We start from the raw sequence: 18106 nt of genomic DNA on the forward strand, positions 1-18106 counted from the left end.
TTTAATTAGAGTATAAGATTATAAATATTTATTGGTTAAGATTTTTCATTTTTAAATTTATTGTATTAACAAGATGATAACATTTGATTGGTTGATAAGATAGCATGTATTAAATATAAATCTTATTTGATTTGGTTTTGGAAAGGCAAACATATACTCAACAATTAGATGGGCTTGAACCCATGCAATTTTAGTATTCTTTTTTGATAAACAAGGACATAATAAGGTCTCTGTAATAGGCTTCTGAGTTGGTCTTTAACAACGGCCATCACTTTTCTAGGAAAAAAGTTTCAGTGGGCAGTGGCCATCCCTTCAAACTTTAAGGTGATATGAGTTAAGACAGCAAGGGAAAAAGGCTTGCCTGCATGATTCAATTAAACCTATAAAAATAATGACACTGAATGCACATAAGATGGCAGAAAACCAGGCTACAAAATTTATGCTGCTGTCTACATTCAAGAAACCGAAGCTAATGTTTGCTTCTCTCAGTGATATTTGAGTTTAACAGTTGCCTCACTACACCTCTCATTGTAGGTCTTTTGCTTGGTTCCTTTTCAGTACATCTCAAAGCTACCAAAAGCACATCAATTACCTGATACCTGATCTCTGATTCAGTAAACTCATCCATCAGGCCTGAATCAGCAATCCTATTTATATCTTCTGTGGGGCTCCAAACAGACCTAATCCACCCCACAATATCTGTCTCTCCCTTGAATGATGGATCCAATGCCCTCTTTCTGGTTATCAGCTCAAGCAAAACAACCCCATAGCTATATACATCCGACTCCTTGCTCCGGGTAGCTGTAAATGCATTCTCTGTCAAAAGCCATGTAATTTTAGTAAGCTTAACGAATAAAAGAGAAAAAATCGTAATTTACCAAGGTTTTGCAGAGGAAGAATTACCTGGAGCAATGTATCCAATAGTGCCCACAAGCAAGGTAGATGGTTCTGAAGGAGCAGACTGATCCAGAAGCTTAGCAATTCCGAAATCAGAGATATGAGGCTCCATGTCGGAGTCCAGGAGGATGTTTTCCGGCTTGATGTCTCGATGAACTATAGCAGGATCACAGTCATAATGGAGATATTCTAATCCATGCGCCGTTCCAACTGCAATCCTATAGCGGACACTCCAGTCCAGGATTCGTGCAGGATTAATTGCATGTAAAACGTCATGAAGGCTCCCATTCTGCATGTACCTGTATAAGATTAAACCATAATCTTTTCTTAACCAAAAGTCTTCCAACCTGATCAGGTTTCGGTGCTTAACTTTCCCTATGGTTTGAATCTCTCTGACCATACTTAGGCTCCCTCGTTTATGCTTTGTCAGCATAATCTTTTTAACAGCAAAATCATTCCCTGGACTCAGTGATGCCCTATAAACAACTCCATGTGCCCCTCTGCCTATCATATACCTGTCATTGAGATTCTCAGTAGCCTCCATCACTTTGTTGAGTAAGGCAGACGGGCCTTCTTCAGCATAGACCCCGAGTTCTTGCTTTCTTTTTCTGCAGAAAACGAACATCAAAACGACAAGAAGAAGCACTACCACGACCAGAGAGGAACCAAGGGCTATCATTGCAACTTCCACTTTGCTAAGGCCCTTCTGACTCCTCAATCGATTATTACAACGATTAAGATAGTTGTTTCCAGGGCAAGTCCTGCTGCCTGATGCACCTGATGGTTGACAATCGATGCATAAGCCGGGATTGCCCAGGAAAGATGATGGAGATGAGTTCACAAAATTCATCAGTGTTCCTGGTAGTGGACCAGTGAAGTGATTGTAAGAAATGTTAACGTCAACCAAGGAATCCATTCCATCAAGAACTGTTAAAGTTCCTGTCAAATTATTACGAGAAATATCCAAACTGACAAGCTTGAACAAATTTCCTAGCTCTGAAGGAATTTCACCAGTCACTCCATTACTGCTGAGATTTAAGGCGTAAATCAAATTCTTCATTGCTCCAATAGATGAGGGAATCTTGCCACCAAAGGGGTTTCCACCGAGCTGTAGCTCTGAAACCATTTCAAATTCTGACAAGAAAGACGGAATGCCTCCGGTAAAATGATTTTCGCTTAAAATCAGAGTGGACAAATGTTTCCAGCTTGTAAAAGCATGCGGAACTGAACCATTCAGTGCATTGAAACTCACATCAAACTTTTCCAATTTGCTGCAATTTGACAACTGAGATGGCAAAGAACCTTCTAAAAGGTTGTGGGAAATATAGAGAGTCTGAAGATCTGCCAGATTTCCTAACTCCGAAGGTATAAATCCTGTGAGCTGATTCATGGACAAATTTATGGAAGTGAGATTTCTACAGTTCCCCAAGCTCGAGGGAACTGCACCAGTGATCTTATTTTCACTGATGTCCATGTGTGCAAGGTTTGGATTTTCTGCAAATACTGGGAGCACACCCGTGAGATTATTCTGCTTAAGGATCAATCTCCAGAGAGTTTTACAGCCTCCAATATCAGCAGTTACACTACCATGAAGCTGATTTTGACCCAAATTAAGCACCCTAAGTTTCTTCCGAGAGCAAAGATTTGGAGGAATTGCACCAGTGAACTTGTTATTAGTGAAATCCAACTGCTGTAAGCTAGCATTGATTCCCAGATTTTGAGGTATGACCCCAAAGAACTGATTGTCATATAATGAAATGTTTTTCAGTAGCTTGAGCTCAGTGAGCACTGAAGGCAACTCCCCGGTAAGATTGTTACTATATACAAGGAGATACTCTAAGCTTGGAATCCTCCAAATGCTAATTGGAATCTCACCAGTCAAATGATTGATAAACAGTTCAAGGTCATGCAATTCACTTAGCATACCCAATTCATTTGGAATTTCCCCCTCGAGTTGGTTGTCATACAATAGCAGTCTTTGCAGAGACTTGCATTTCCCAAGTTCAGGTGGAATTTTCCCTGACAAACGATTTTCAGAAAGGTCAAGTTTCACTAGCCGATCCAGGAAGCCTAAGGAAGAGGGAATAACACCTGTTAAGTTACTATGCACAGCAACCAACTCTGTCAAGCTACTACAATTGGCTAACCCAGGTGGAAGACCCCCACTAAAGCTGTTGAATGACAAATCCAAAACACTCAAATTCTTGCAGTTGCCGGAACCTAAGGGAATGACGCCCTGGAACTTGTTTAGGCTGACATCTAAATAGATGAGGTTTTGAAGATTGTTAAGACTGTGGGGCAAAACCCCCACCAACTGATTCCCACCCAAATAAAGTTCTTGCAGTTTAGTACAATTCCCTAAAGACTCAGGAATGGTACCCGACAACCTATTATTAAATAAATAGAGAACCACAACCTTACTCAAGTTGCCAACATTCATAGGAATGAAACCACTTAAGTTGTTATCATTCAAATACACATACTCCAAACATGTAAGTTGAAACAATGATTCTGGTATTGCACCGCTCAAGGAGTTAGAATACAAGTTTAGGAAGCTCAACTTTTGCAAGTAGTTGAAGCTGTCAGGAATGGGTCCAGTAAACCCATTTACGGACAAATCCAAATGAACAAGGGAAGAGCAGCTGGCCAAACCTGAAGGTATAGCACCAGAGAAATTATTACTGCTCAAATCAAGGGTTCTCAATCGGCTCAAACCAGCAATCTGAGGACCCAGTTGGCCAGAAATGGCTAAACCGGTAAGGTTAAGAGTGAGGACATGGTTGGTATTGTCACAAGCAATCCCAAGCCATTTGCATGGATTTGGGTGAGAAGCATTCCATGTGGAGGTTATGGAAGAAGGCACGGATGACCAGTGGGAGAGTAGAGACAAGAGAGTTTCCCCATCAGAATTCAACCCAAAAACAGTACTACTGTTTTGTATTGAAAAGCAGCAGCATAACAACAATAACAGGAGACACTTATTATTGATCATTTTTTTCCAAAACTCTAACTCTTAACAACAGGAGAGATTGTTACCTTCCAGTTCCACCTTGCTAGTTCGAGCTCAAGACTGTAAGTTGATGAGAGCTGAAAACACCCCAGCAAGCATTACTTGGAAGTAACCCAGTAACCCTCCCTGAGAGAGAGAGAGAAAGAGAGGAGAATGAACAAGTATACGAAGAAAAGAAGAAAACTCAGGTTCTTGCAGTGATTTGGTAATGAATATAAATAGAGACGGTGGATTGGGTGCTGGGTGTGAATCTAAACTCTACCATTTTCAACGCGGCTTCTGCAACAGGTGGGAATGCAGGTATTTAGTTAAAGAGTTACAGAAGCTGCTTCCTGATTTTGCTTTGGGACCAAAAAAATAAAGTGAGAAAGGAGAATGAAAGAATGATAAGGACATGTGAGAGTGTGTGGTACCATTTCCAATTCCAATACTTACCTCGAGGGACTGTAACTCAACTTCTCCTGTCCTTCATGTTTCACTTTCTCACAGACATTACCTATCCTTTTCCCTTTTCTTTCTGACACATTTCCTTCATTATCTCTCAGCCCCATTAAGCTTGAAAAGGAGTGGGTTTAGTGCAATCATCAGCACCATGATTATTGTATTGACTATAACTTCTAACTGCCATAAGGACGACCTTGAATTTATCCATTAAATGATTTACAACCATTAATATTTTATTTTGTTTAACTTATGTGCAAATAAAATAAATTAAAATATTAATTAAGAAAAAAAATCCAAGATATGTTAAAATAAAATAAAATAAAATAATAAAAAAGAATTAGGTAAAATTCATGGTTAATTAATTAATTAATTAAAATCTTGGGAAATTGTCCCTTAGTGATGATGTGAGAGTACTAGGGCAGAAGACAAATGAGAAGTAGGACTCCACTTCCAACTCAAAACCTCTTATTTATTTATTTAGTAATAAAAACAAAAGGGAATGAGTGCTTGGCGTGCTTTAATATTAAATTTAATAAATTAAATCTAAAATTAAATAAATGCTTCGGCTTTGGCTTTGGCTTTCGTTAGTCAACAGTTTCACACTTGAGACTTCCCAACTATGTAAACCAGGTTTTGCATTGTCTCATTCACATTGACTCCCACTCCTCTAAATTCTTACCCATTTAAATTAAATATATTTAATATTTGTATTCATAATTATTTTTATATTAGCTTTATAATTTATATTAGCATTATTTTAAAAACATTAAAATACATTCTTATATACCGAGTGCTTTGTTGTATTTACATTTCTTGTGCATCACACATATTCAAAACTAGTCATTGTAGTTATTATACTTAGTTTTGATAGCATGCGAGATATAAACAAAATATATATAAGAAATAATTTTAGAAGAAGAAAAAATAAAAAAAAAATAAATTATGTATAATTGAGAAATTACATATACTACATAAATATAAATTTTTAGAAAACGGAGATGTCAAGGAGCCCTATTTCATTTTCTTTAGCTCTCTTAGGGGTCACGTCTAGCGCTTCAATTTAAAATCGAGTTTGAATTGATAAAGAAATTTTTAAAAAACTTATAAGCGATGATGCTGCATATCCTATCAAATTAATCGTTTAAAGAAAGAGTAATGGTCGCACGTAGCACCATCCCTATTTTGGTTATGTTATTAGCTTGATGGTTTTCTTTCTTGACTTCAAAATAGATATTCTAATAATCCTTTTGGTAAAAGAAAGGGACTCAGGTCATCCCATTGCTTCCCCTGGTGTAAATGATGCTCCACCAGCAATGGTAACTTACCAGTAGATCAAGGGGGTGTTCTCTGTTTCCTATGCTCCTACAAACACGACCTGCTACATGCTAGGATGCATCTTGCAGCTGTTGCATGCCATCCATTTTCATTGTCAACATCAGCATTAGCATCTCTTTCTCATGTGTTTCATGAACACACCATTTGCTCACGTTGTATCAATTTACCTAAGACATGCATTTGTCTGCAGCATGCGTTATGGCAGGTTAACTCTCTATAGGGTTTGAGATAACTTTTATCATTTGTAGAAGAAGCACATTATCTACAGTTTTGGTTATTTTGCGTGCTATTCTACCTCATATTCAACATTGACCATACCATGATGCTGGACTACTGTTGTCCTATATTAGGTTCAACCCCATCACGCACATACATCTGGAGTTTGATTTAAATACATTACATTAAGAACATGACATGACATTCAAAGAACACCATGGCAGTATTTCGATTTAAAGAACGTAGAAAATGATACCATTTTTCATTCTGTAGGTGAAACTGTTAGAACTATTGCGGTAGCCATAGACACTATTCGATGTCCAGTCAAGTGAAAAAAAATGATTACCATGTTTTCAACATATCAGGGTCTTCAAAGCATAATTAAAGGAACAATTTGGGAAAGATGTAAGAGAAAAAAGCTTGCATGGATGATTCAATTAAAATTATGGAAGTGTTGTTCAAATAATGACGTTCAATGCAAAATTTATGCTGCTGACTACACTCAGGTGATATTTGAGTTTAACAGTTGCCTCACTGCATCTCTCATTGTAGGTCTTTTCCTTGGTTCCTTGTCTACATCATAAATCCTGTGAGCTGAAATTTATGGAAGTGAGATTTCTACAGTTCCACAAGCTCGATGGAACTGCACCAGTGATCTTATTTTCACTGATGTCCATGCGTGCAAAATTTGAATTGTAATTTCTGCAAATGCTGGGAGCACACTCGTGAGATTATTCTGCTGAAGGAACAATATCCAGCAATAGAAGTAGTTAAGAGAAAGAATAGAAATGCAGGTTCTTGAGTTGGATGATGGGTGTGAGTCGAAATTCCACCATTTTCAACGCGGGTTCCTGCAACAGGTGGGGAATGCAGGTTTTTAGTTTAAAAAGTTTTACAACTTTCATTATTTTGCTTTTGAAGAAACGGAGGGAGAAAAGAGAACGAGATAAGGACATGTTTTGTCTTAGTTGGTAGTACCCATTTCCAATAGGGACTGTAACTTGTCCCTGTCTTTTCCATGTTTTACTTTAAATAATTAATATAATTAAAAAATAATAAAATAATTTTACAAATTTCATCCAATTTTATTCAAATTTTTAAATCTTTAAATTTCTCCGCCAATCTTTCCCTCTTTTCTTTTCTGTTTTTTGTTATGAAATTATAAAATGGTAAAGTTTTTATTTAATTTTTTTATTTATATTATTATTATTTATGTTTTTCAATTATATTCTATTTACTCATATATTTTAAGTTTCTATAAATTTTTTTTAAAATTTATATGAATCATGAACCATTTTTTTTTGTGATTTATAGATTATATTTCCTATTTGTCATTGTTTTTTTTTTCTGTTATATGGATTTATTTTTAGTGATTTTAATTTTTAAAATTTAAAAAATTATTATTTATATAATTCTCAAATATAAGTTCTAGTGTTGCATTATTGGTTGTTGTTTAAAATTTCATTAATATATTTTTTTATTAATTCTAATTATATAAAAAAAATTATCTTGAGTATATATTTTTAATACGCTTTATATTTTATATTTAGTTAAAAAAATTATCTTGAATATAAAAAAAAATTATTAATTCTGTATATCATATTTAACTATTTCTATTTTATGCATTATAGTTTAATATTTAGTGTTATAAACTTAAATATAATAAAATAAAAATATTGATGTTGACTACATTAATTTTTTAGTTGATTATATTGAGAAAGATAAGATTTAGAAATAAAATAAATGATAAGTTTTTTATAAATAATTTAATTATTTATATTAAAAAAATATTATGATTGTCAAATAAAATTTTTCTAAAGTACTATTATCTATTATAAGTTTTTTTTTTCTTTTGATTTACATGTTATATAAAATTATTGTTTATTATAAATTTTTTGATTATTAATGATTAAATTTAATATATTAATTTTAAAAAATTTAATTTTTAATTTTTTTAATTTTTAACTTTTTAATAAAAATTGATTAACTCCTCCCTTACTTTTTTCTTTATGATAGATTTCATCTCTCCGCTTCATAAGGTTGAAAGAAGGAATCAGCAGCGCCATGATTTTGTGCTGATTTATACCTTTTAACTGCCATAGTAACTACGTTAATGGATACATTTCACTTACACTCTCTGGACACCTGAAGCTGGAACGTGATGGAGAAGGCTTTTTATTTTTTTGGAGAATATTTTGATAATTTTTTTGAATAAAAATTAATAATTTATTATGTTTATAAACAAAAATTTTTCATAAAATATTAATTAAGAATAAAGAGGATATCCGTAATATGTTAATTAAAAAAATAATGAAATGACACGTTAAACAGATTAAGAAAATAATTAAAAAACAGGTTTAGATAAAATTCACACTTAACTAATTAAATTTTAATTCGTTGGAGATTGTCCCTTCTTGTTGTCTTGTTGTTGATGCGAGAATAAGCCAGGGAAGACCAAGACTCTTCTTGCTTTCTGCCTTTTAAAAGGGAAACAATGGAAAGAGTGCGGAGGCTGGAACGTGAGGACACAGACTGGACCAGTTCATAGCAGTCCACTTCAACTGAAAAGCTCAAATTTATTCAGTAAAAACAAAGGGGAATGAGTGTTTGGCGTGCTATATTTTCCAATTTAATTAGTTTAATATGAAAATCAATAAATGCTTTCGCTTTGCTCTCATCAGTCAACCGTTTCACACTTCTTATTGCGTCCGACTCCTCTTTATATATATATATATACAGAGAGAGAGAGAGAGAGAGAGAATTTTAATATTTGTAAATATATTTTAAATTTAAATTATATGTTGCTTGTAAAATTCGGTCGGCCCCATTCTATTACCTATTCTACATTAATCCTTTTTTCTTTTATGAATAATCATAATTTAAATTTTTCAACAATAAACGTAATTTATAAATTCAATAAATCGAGATAAGTCTCATTTGAAATACCCTTTCCTCTTGTATTTAGGGAATAGAATGCAATAAAATAATATAAAATTAATATTCTATAAAAATAAAATAAAAATATTATTATATAATTTGATTAACAAAATAAAATAAAAATTACTATAATGATTTATTACAATATTTGATTGATAAGAATAATTTTAAAAAATAAATAATAAATAATAAAAATACCTTTTATAATAACATATAATTATCTATTTTTATTTTATTTTTAAAATATTAGTAATTTAGAACTTATTTAAAATAGATCTTTTAAATTTTAATATTTATCTACAGTTTAATCATTACTATGATTAAATATTGATAAATTTAAATAATTTTTAAATTTAAACTATTAATTTTTATAACATATAATTAAAAAATTAATCTTTTTCATTTATTTTTTTTTGTTTTTTTATAAACAGAATTTTTATCTTATCAATTATTCCCCCACCCATGGTATAGCAAATTTTGTGCTAGAGAGGTTGGGATTAACTAACCTTTGATATCGAGTGATTCTGGGAATAAAGATTACAAGTAACAATTCCTTGATCAAACAAAGGAACAAATGTTTCTTCAAAATAGAGCCATTCCCCAACCAAACATACTGTTGAGTCCCAATTTAACATTTCTTAGTCAAAATTTTTCTATATTTAATTAAAATAACCTTTGTGGGTTATAAAGCGAGAGCAGAGCTGACCCCCTTAAAACTTAGAAGGCAAGACTAAGGTCAGAGCCGCAGGATTAACCTCTCCCATCCATAAGGGAGGGGAGGTGGGACTAACCACTCTGCCAATAGCTCTGGCCGACTTCACTATTGTAATAATAATAATGGCTAAGTATGTTGCTATGAAAAATGGAACAGCTCAGCTAGATCCACACTAAGTCAAAAACCACCATAAATAGTTAGAAGTATTAGGTTAATTAGTCTATAACTGAAGGATTCAAAACAAACCAGTCAATCACTGTTAGAAAATTGTTTTCATTCACTGCAAGTGCAAAACATTAACTGTCCCATGTCCTTTTTACCATTTTTCCCATTTCTTTTCACCCTACTACACTATGCTTGCGCCCTGTGCACACAACTCCTTTAACCCACAGCATCATCAAGTACCATTTACAAAGAAGAAGGTAGAAGAGAGACCCAAGAGTTCTTCCAAAATAAAGAGCAATGGAAAACTGGCAGTTAGAACATAGAACAACCTCGACACACGTTGCAACCTAAGAGCTGTCAACTGAACATCCACATGGGGATGTTTCGACTCTTGACTACCACTAAAACATTACCTGAAACAATCATATCAGCTGAAGTACTCTTCACCTCAACGCTCATACAGAGTAGCTTATCCTGCATATAAATCACAGCGGCATACATCTTTCTAATGCCCTTAAAATTATGCTTTGAAGACCTTACAAATAAATGCTAGCAAGATGGTAATCGTCCTTTCACTTGACTGGAAGCATATGGTGTGCCTAAGGCTATGGCTATGGTGATAATACTTCCTCATAATAAATGAGCAATGCTATGCTTTCCTACCGCTTTTTCAGATCATCGTAGTGTAATGATATGAAAATTAGGATTATCTTACAATGTCATGTTATTAATGTAATGTATTTAGATCACAGTGGCATACATCTTTCCAAATTGTTCCTATAGTTATGCTTTGAAGACCCTAATATGGTAAAAACATGGTAATCATTTTTTTCCACTTGACTGGAACGAATAGTGTCTATGGCTACGGCAATGGCTCTAACAACTAAACGTACAGAGAATGAAAAATGGTATGATTTTCTACGCTTTTTAAATCAAAATACTGCCATGAAATGAAGCTGAGGATTATCTTTGAATGTCATGTTAGTAATGTAATGTATTTAAATCAAACTTCAGATGTATGCTGCGTGATGCGGTTGAACCTAATATAGGACAACAGTAGTCCGGCATCATGGTATGGTCAATGTTTAATATGAGGTAGAATAGCACGCAAAATAACCAAAACTGTAGATAATGTGCTACTTCTACAAATGTTAAAAGTTATCTCAAACCCTATAAAGTTAACCTGCCATAACGCATGCTGCAGACAAATGCATGTCTTAGGTAAATTGATATAACATGAGCAAATGGTGTGTTCATGAAACAACTATGTGCATTCAAACACATGAGAAGAGATGCTAATGCTGATGTTGACAATGAGATGGATGCATGCAACAGCTGCAAGATGCATCCTAGCATGTAACAGTTGTATTTGTCGGAGCACAGAAAACAGAGAACATCCCCTTGATCTACTGGTAAGTCATTGCTGGTGGAGCACCATTTGCACCAGGGGAAGCAATTGGATGACCAGAGTCCTTCCTTTTACCAAAAGGATTCTTAGAATATCTATTTTGAAGTCAAGAAAGAAAACCATCTTCAAATAGGCCTTCATATTACAAAAGTTATGAATGAAATATGTAAGCTAATAACATCACCAAAACAAGGATGGTGCCAGGGGGGTAAGGGAGTGGAATGGAGCCCCCTGGCTTCTTACAAACTCTTATTTAGCCCCATGGAAGTTTTTTCACTTTTCTTATTTAGTTTAACTTGGCCCCCTTGATTTTCTTAATTTCTTTTATTAGCATTCAACATTTTTAAAATTCTTCTTTCAAAAAAACCAATATTTACGTAATGCTTTACTTTCCAAAAAACTAGATTTACATGATATATACAATTTTTCAACTATGCATACTTTATTTTTTTTTATTTTTTCTCCTTCTAAAGTGATTTCTTATATATAATTTGTTTATATCTTGCACATTATCAAAACAAAGTATAATAAGTACAATGACTAGTTTTGAATATGTGTGATGCACAAGAAATGTAAATACAACAAAGCATTCAGTATATAAGAATGTATTTTAATGTTTTAAAATAATACATAATTGACTATAAATTGATCTTTTTCACACACATCACAATAAAAGATAACTTGTAATTCAATTATTAATTTCTGATGACTAAATATATGAATTATAAAGCTAATATAAAAAAATTATGAGAAATTATAAGTTTATCACCCCAACCCTTCTTAAAAGGACCGAAAGCATAGATTGAAGTTCTTAGAATAAAAATTCGACATTAAAAACATATCGTGTTCATCTAAAATGGAGATGTTCGTGGAATGTCATCTTCTAACCTACACTGAGATTAACAAGAAGCAGTACAAGGGGTAATTATTAGGTAGACAACCTGTCGGATTGTCACATTGAAGACACATTCCCATGAAATAGCACATGCACACAGCACCGATAAATATGCAACAGTTGACAGAATAAAGAAAGCGAAAACAAGATTATTTAAAACAGTAAAGCCATGACATAATGCAAAAAGGATACTGTATTCGCATGCCAACAGAACCAGAACTAGGGATCACAGCACCCTGTAAATTGTGGTGCACATTGGTTGCAGTATTGACATCCTGCAAGTTGGGGAAACAAACTCTAAGCTTACGGAAATACCCAAGAAATTTTCATTCCATGAATAATCGATTGCATCCAAGTAGATTAAGAGAAGAAACTTACTTCAAACTCTATAAAGCAAACAGTATGCCTTTCTTGTCTCAAGATCTTCATTTGCTTAAAACCAGGTTGACTGCATGTACAGCAGAAGTATGAAATCAGTGAGCAACTGAAAAGTTACATAAGAAATAAAACAGCTCATAAACTAGCCAGGGATTAAGACATTCTTACACACTGAATAGGCCCCTTAGTTCTTCCTCATTAATATTCTCTCCAAGATTGCCAATAAATAAGGTATTGCAAGGAGGGTTATCTTTGGTATTCTGCCAACAAAAAATTTGTTAAAAACAAAATAACGAAGAACCTGTAAAATTTACTTGGTTACTCATTTGACAACCAACTGCTGGATGTATCATAATAGGAAAAATAATCATACCACTTCAAACTATATGAAATAAAAATACCCTACTTATAACAAGGATTGGAAACTTGAGACTTGAGAGAATCAAACAGCCATAGAAGAAAATGCCCTTGTTATAGCAATATATTACCCTAATACACAATCAAACAGCTATGATACGCCAGCTAAGGTATTTCTTCAAGTTCAGCTCAGGCATGTTCCTCTATTAGAAAATTCTTCTCCAAGAAAATTTCAGAAAATGCAGCAAATCTGAACCTCATCAAATTTGTCAATCTCTTCTACAGAATATAAATTCTTTACTACTGCAATTATTACATCCACATTGGAGCCCTCCCCATCCCCTTTCCTTTCTAAAACATAAAAAAAGGCAGGTTGCAAGCTAGGGGTGTCAGAATATTGGCCAAGACAAAGAGGAAATATTTTCAGGATAGAAGAGTCTTAAAAGGAGGATCTTTCTTGCATATGCAGAATTTGAAGAAACACATTCACCCTTGGTTGTTAGAAATGCATAACGAAAATTTTAAGCCTTGCGAAATGCAAAGCCTGGATGTTTCATAATCTAAGATCCAACTTGTACTAATAATCATAGAAAATATCTTCCAAGATCAAAAACGATAGCTTAGTCTAGCGAAACATATTAGGTAGTGATGATAGAATGATAACAGTTCTATCCGTTAAAAATGAGATTTAAAAAAGAAAAATATATTAAGGACAAAAAGGCTAGCCAATAGTGGACAATAAAATTGATATCATTTGTATATACTTGGACATGCAACACGTACAATATACCAACAACCATAAGGAAAACTTAATAACAGATGACTGGTGGACACAGACACAAGTAGCACACTAAGAGCCTGTTGGTTCCAGTGAAAAATCAGGGGTCCAGGGCAGTGAGGAGCCCTCCCACCACAGTACTCCATGCTACTAAACAGGCCTTAACCAAACAAGGGAAGTCCAACATCGCAACTGCCAGAAATTCATAAACAGAAAACATGGCTGCATAAAAGTATTTTTGATGATTTTAAATGTTCTTTTGGTACATAATGATCTATAATGGTGAGTATGTATATTTAAGTATGAATTAGTTTTCATTGGCTTCCAGGGAAAACTGCACATGATGGATGCTGCATGTCAGTTTCTCAGAAAGAATGAATAGCATCCTCATAAGTTGCAAGCTCTCCGTTGACTAACAATTATCCACAAAAGCATTGGGCACAAGGGTCATATCTCCAGTGTCCAACAAGCCAACTTTTCAGTTGAAGTTCATTATAAAGCCAGGTATATGATAATGAACTAATATTTTTCATCAAAGTCAATTATTATTAAATAAATAGTAAAAACGTGCCATTTACATAATTTAGAAGGACCTAAAGGGACAATCAAAATTGACACAAAATCTAAGCCATGGAAGAAATGGCATGTGGCACATAGAAATTACCTGAACAGGCACGTAACTGCTAGGAGCTGGTACAGGAGCAGGGGTTGGCATTGGTACTGGAGGAACAGGATAACCTCCATATGGATCATATGGAGGAGGAGTTGGAGCCATATACCTAAGCCAAATACACCAAATGTTTAACTTATAAGAAATGCAGTAACTACAGCTGAAATTATTTTCGGCTAAGCAAACTTTGACCATAGCAGTATCCAACATTCTGGCATAGCTTCTTACCCGTGTGGTCCCCAAACAGGAGCAGGAGGAGGGTGAAAAGGAGATGGAGTTGTATAAGCACTGTGCGAATAATCACCACCAGTTCGCAATCGTTTGCTTTGATCATATGCATTAGAATCTGCTACTATACCTACAGAATAAACATCACAAAATAAAAGTATGATCTTGATTTAGCACAATTTGCATTGAAATTTTATCAGATTACTACGCCTATCCCTCTCACTCACTCATGCACACCGCACACACATTCCCACCTATTAAGTGGTCAATAACCAAAGGCCAATATTATATCATAAAGGCTTTTCAAAGTAAAAGGATATTCCACTATTTATATTAGGATTTTGAAAACAAGAACTAAGTACAGAAATCCTGGAAGCAAATAATTAATTAACCAGTAGTCAATGAGTATTGGGAACTACAATATGACATTTTAAAAATAGGAATTATTCATGTGCATCAAAATAATAAGCTGGAACAGTCAACTAAAGATCTAATTCCTGTGGGGATAAATAAACTTCAGAAGACGATATTAGGACTCTTCAATGTGAAACTTCAAACCGTACAGACCTTAATCAATAAAATCAAATTTCAACATAGAAAAAAAAAGCCCAAATAAAAATCCAAACAAGTGACAACTGAAAAACTTCTTCCTGCCATTTGGCCCACGATTTCCAGAATTCTAGCTCCTTTTTGTCAAAACTTATGATATTGCTCCACATTACCATAGGGAAAACAAAGAAAAAGGCCAGAAAATTAAGAAATAGAAAAAGAAAAATATTGGTTGAAAAAATCAGCTACCTAAATGGAATTTTTCCAATTTTGGATTAGTTCCCAAGAGAGAATAGCTGTTTTAGAATAAAACATTCAACTTCATTGGTGCATAGATCGGACGAGTAAGCTACAAACAAACCAAAAATAATCATTACAATAAAACGCTAACAAATATTTATTTACTTCTTTTACTATTCCCAATTTTCTTTATTGACTGAATTTTAACACTACAGATCAAAAATATCAGAAGAATCTCCAAAGCATACATCTAAAATCAATCCTGTAACTAAAAAGTATTGACAATATTTCAGTCACATTCAAACCAATAAATGCACTACTTTCAAATTTCCTCAAATTTCCTTTCTCAGTCCTCTTCTGTTCTTTGAACCATCATCTCATTGTCTTTCATTTTTCAGGATTACTTCAAACCAATTTATATGTTTTGCACGAATTTATCTCCAGAATAAAACAATCTGTCTATATGTTTCTTGATAACTAAGCAAAGTCTTTTTCACTCTGGCATTGAGGCCAAGGTGTTAAATGATGACTCACCTCTTTTAACAAATAGATTCTTCTTGGCCATCTCTATGTGCAATACTGACTTTGACTCAGCATCAAAAACCATGTCCTAATACCCCCAGAATCAAACACAATCAGTGCTTCCAAAAAGAAGGATTGTATCAGATGGTTAAAATAAAAACGCCAATTAAATAATTTATAACACCTGAAGGGAATCTTTTGCAGCAACTGCAAGTTGTGCACTTGAGAAGAGAGCAAAACCCATGGGCTTTTCTCCCTTGTAGTTCACTTGCGAAGCCTCATAACCCGGAAGCCATCTCAGCAAATTCTGTAGCTCTCTCTCTTTAACATCTTCAGGAAGACCCGTAATGAAGATAGTCCGAACCTGAACTCAGAACAAAATTTTCTTTTAGCTTTCCAATATCGAAGGAAAGTCCAAAGAACTTGTACATGTAAACAAAAAATAAGTCCTCCAAAAGTATTTGCACACGTACATAAACGTGCACATTTCTACACAAAAATAAGGCTCTATTTTGTTGTTACTTCTTCAAAAGTTGCTAACAAGCAAGCCAAAAACATTCATTCACTTAAACACGAACAAATAATTACACTGTAATGCACATTAAAATAGAAGCGTGTCGCAGCTATAAAAACCAAATCATAGATTAGCATAAATATTCATTTTTAATTATTAAAAAATATTATTTTAATTTTCGAAAAGAAAAAAGCAAATACAAATTGGAACCTCAATATCCATGTGAACTCACCTATATACAAACGATTTGAAAGAGAAAAGAAATGGCATCTACAAAGCTAAGCTGAGCGGAAAGAAACTATTATATTTCTAATCACTTATAAATAAGGTCCGATTACCATCAAATCCTACAATTCAGACTCAAATCTATGGCCTGAATGGAGTAAATCGAGTGAGAGAAAGGGAGTTGACCTCGTCATGAGAGGGAGCAGGTGGAGGAGGATGATGGACAGAAGGAGGTGGTGGAGGAGCGGCTGCTGCTGCGGCTGGTGGGGGCGGAGGTGCTGGTGCCGGCGGCCATTGCTGGTGATATGGGTGGATTCCAGCACCCGCCATGTCAAGATCTCGATTGAAACCCTAAACCAAAACTCGAGGTCGAGAGGAGCATGAAAATAGAGAAATAAGAGGACGAGAAACTAACAATAAAAAGGTAAATGAAATGACAGAGACGATAAAATTAAGTAAATGGACCTAAGCCTGCCTGCTCCATCGTTAGTTGGTAGGACGGAGCGGCTACCCGTGTAGCACTTGGGTCTGGTCCGACTTAAACCGGGTCCTAAATATAATTTTTAGGCTAAATTATTTAAAATTATTAAAATATCAATGTAAAAATTATTTTTTTAACATACTAATAATAAACTTAAATTGATAGATCCAGTTGGGTGCTTGCATTTTAAGCCATCAAATTGGATTTGATTCGATTTATGAATATGTGTTTTTTTCATTTTAGTCGTTTTTATTTTTTTAATTATGAAAAATTAAAATTTAGTAATTACTTTTTTTATGTCATAATATCTATAAAAAGTTTAAATTATTCAATAAAATTCAAATAAGATTTTATTTTTTTATTAATTTAATCAAATTTATGCATTTTTATTTTAAAGTAAAATACCTTAACACTTTAAGTTTTAACTAAAATTACATAAAAAATTATTAATTATAAAAATATACACTTCACCCCAAAAATCTTAACATCATTAATGAAAAGTAAAAAAACTAAAATACTCTTTTTTCTTTCTCTCATCTTTTCCTTTTATTTAGACATTGCCCGAATGGCGATGCTTCTTTACTATCACTAGTCATCCCATGATTAGATCAAACACTCTTCGACGTCGAGGAGCGCCAAATTTAGAGTGTGCAATCTGACGCAATCAAGAGCTCCAAATCTAGCGTGATCTTAAGCATAAAATCTAGCCCCTTTCTACAAAAACTCCCTTAGTAAGGAGCGTGCTAGATTGATTGGATCTGGCGAGGGAAGAAAGCAAGTTTTTTTTTTAAATAAAAAAAATTAAAAATAAAAGTTTATATAATGTTATAATTTTTGACTTGTTTGAAGGTAAAATTATTTAAAAAATATTGTCACATTAATAAACTAATAAAATTCTTAACGGTTGAATTTACGTGTCTAATAACAAATATTGTTTTAAGATAGAATGTCTATTTTTTAAATTAATAGACTTTTGTGTAATTTTGATCAAAATTTATGATGTCTTGATATTTTATTATTTATTTTAACTCAAATAAATTTTTATATTTTTATTTTGAATCAAATAAATCATTAACTTAGTCAAATATAAAAAGATAAAATACATTAACACTCTCAAACTTTAATCTTAATTTCACTAGAGT

General features: G+C 33.6%; 2 protein-coding genes across 3 annotated transcripts; both read right to left on the minus strand.

Moving 5' to 3' along the window:
• Positions 1-202: 202 nt before the first annotated feature.
• Positions 203-4236, minus strand: LOC110427356 (uncharacterized). 2 transcript variants are annotated; one of them, XM_021442844.1, is made up of 3 exons: positions 4170-4236; positions 904-4033; positions 203-816 (listed from the first exon to the last, which is right to left on the minus strand). In XM_021442844.1, exons 2-3 carry the CDS (start codon positions 3887-3889, stop codon positions 470-472), a joined length of 3333 nt encoding a protein of 1110 aa, XP_021298519.1. In that variant the 5' UTR covers positions 3890-4033; positions 4170-4236; the 3' UTR covers positions 203-469. The 2 variants fall into 2 exon arrangements, with proteins under 2 accessions (XP_021298519.1, XP_021298518.1); XM_021442843.2 differs by having other exon boundaries at positions 904-4225.
• A 6589-nt stretch (positions 4237-10825) lies between these two features.
• On the minus strand, positions 10826-16917 carry LOC110427233 (RNA-binding (RRM/RBD/RNP motifs) family protein). Its single transcript, XM_021442709.2, has 9 exons — positions 16670-16917; positions 15929-16108; positions 15757-15832; positions 14434-14563; positions 14200-14314; positions 12569-12660; positions 12401-12470; positions 12215-12297; positions 10826-11222 (listed from the first exon to the last, which is right to left on the minus strand). The coding sequence occupies exons 1-9, from the start codon at positions 16811-16813 to the stop codon at positions 11126-11128; spliced, it is 987 nt and encodes a 328-aa protein (XP_021298384.1). The 5' UTR covers positions 16814-16917; the 3' UTR covers positions 10826-11125.
• Between the last annotated feature and the right edge of the window lie 1189 nt (positions 16918-18106).

This window comes from Theobroma umbraticum, unplaced genomic scaffold (assembly GCF_002168275.2).
Source record: "Theobroma umbraticum cultivar Fairchild unplaced genomic scaffold, ASM216827v3 scaffold_228.0, whole genome shotgun sequence".
Taxonomy (NCBI): Eukaryota; Viridiplantae; Streptophyta; class Magnoliopsida; order Malvales; family Malvaceae; genus Theobroma; species Theobroma umbraticum.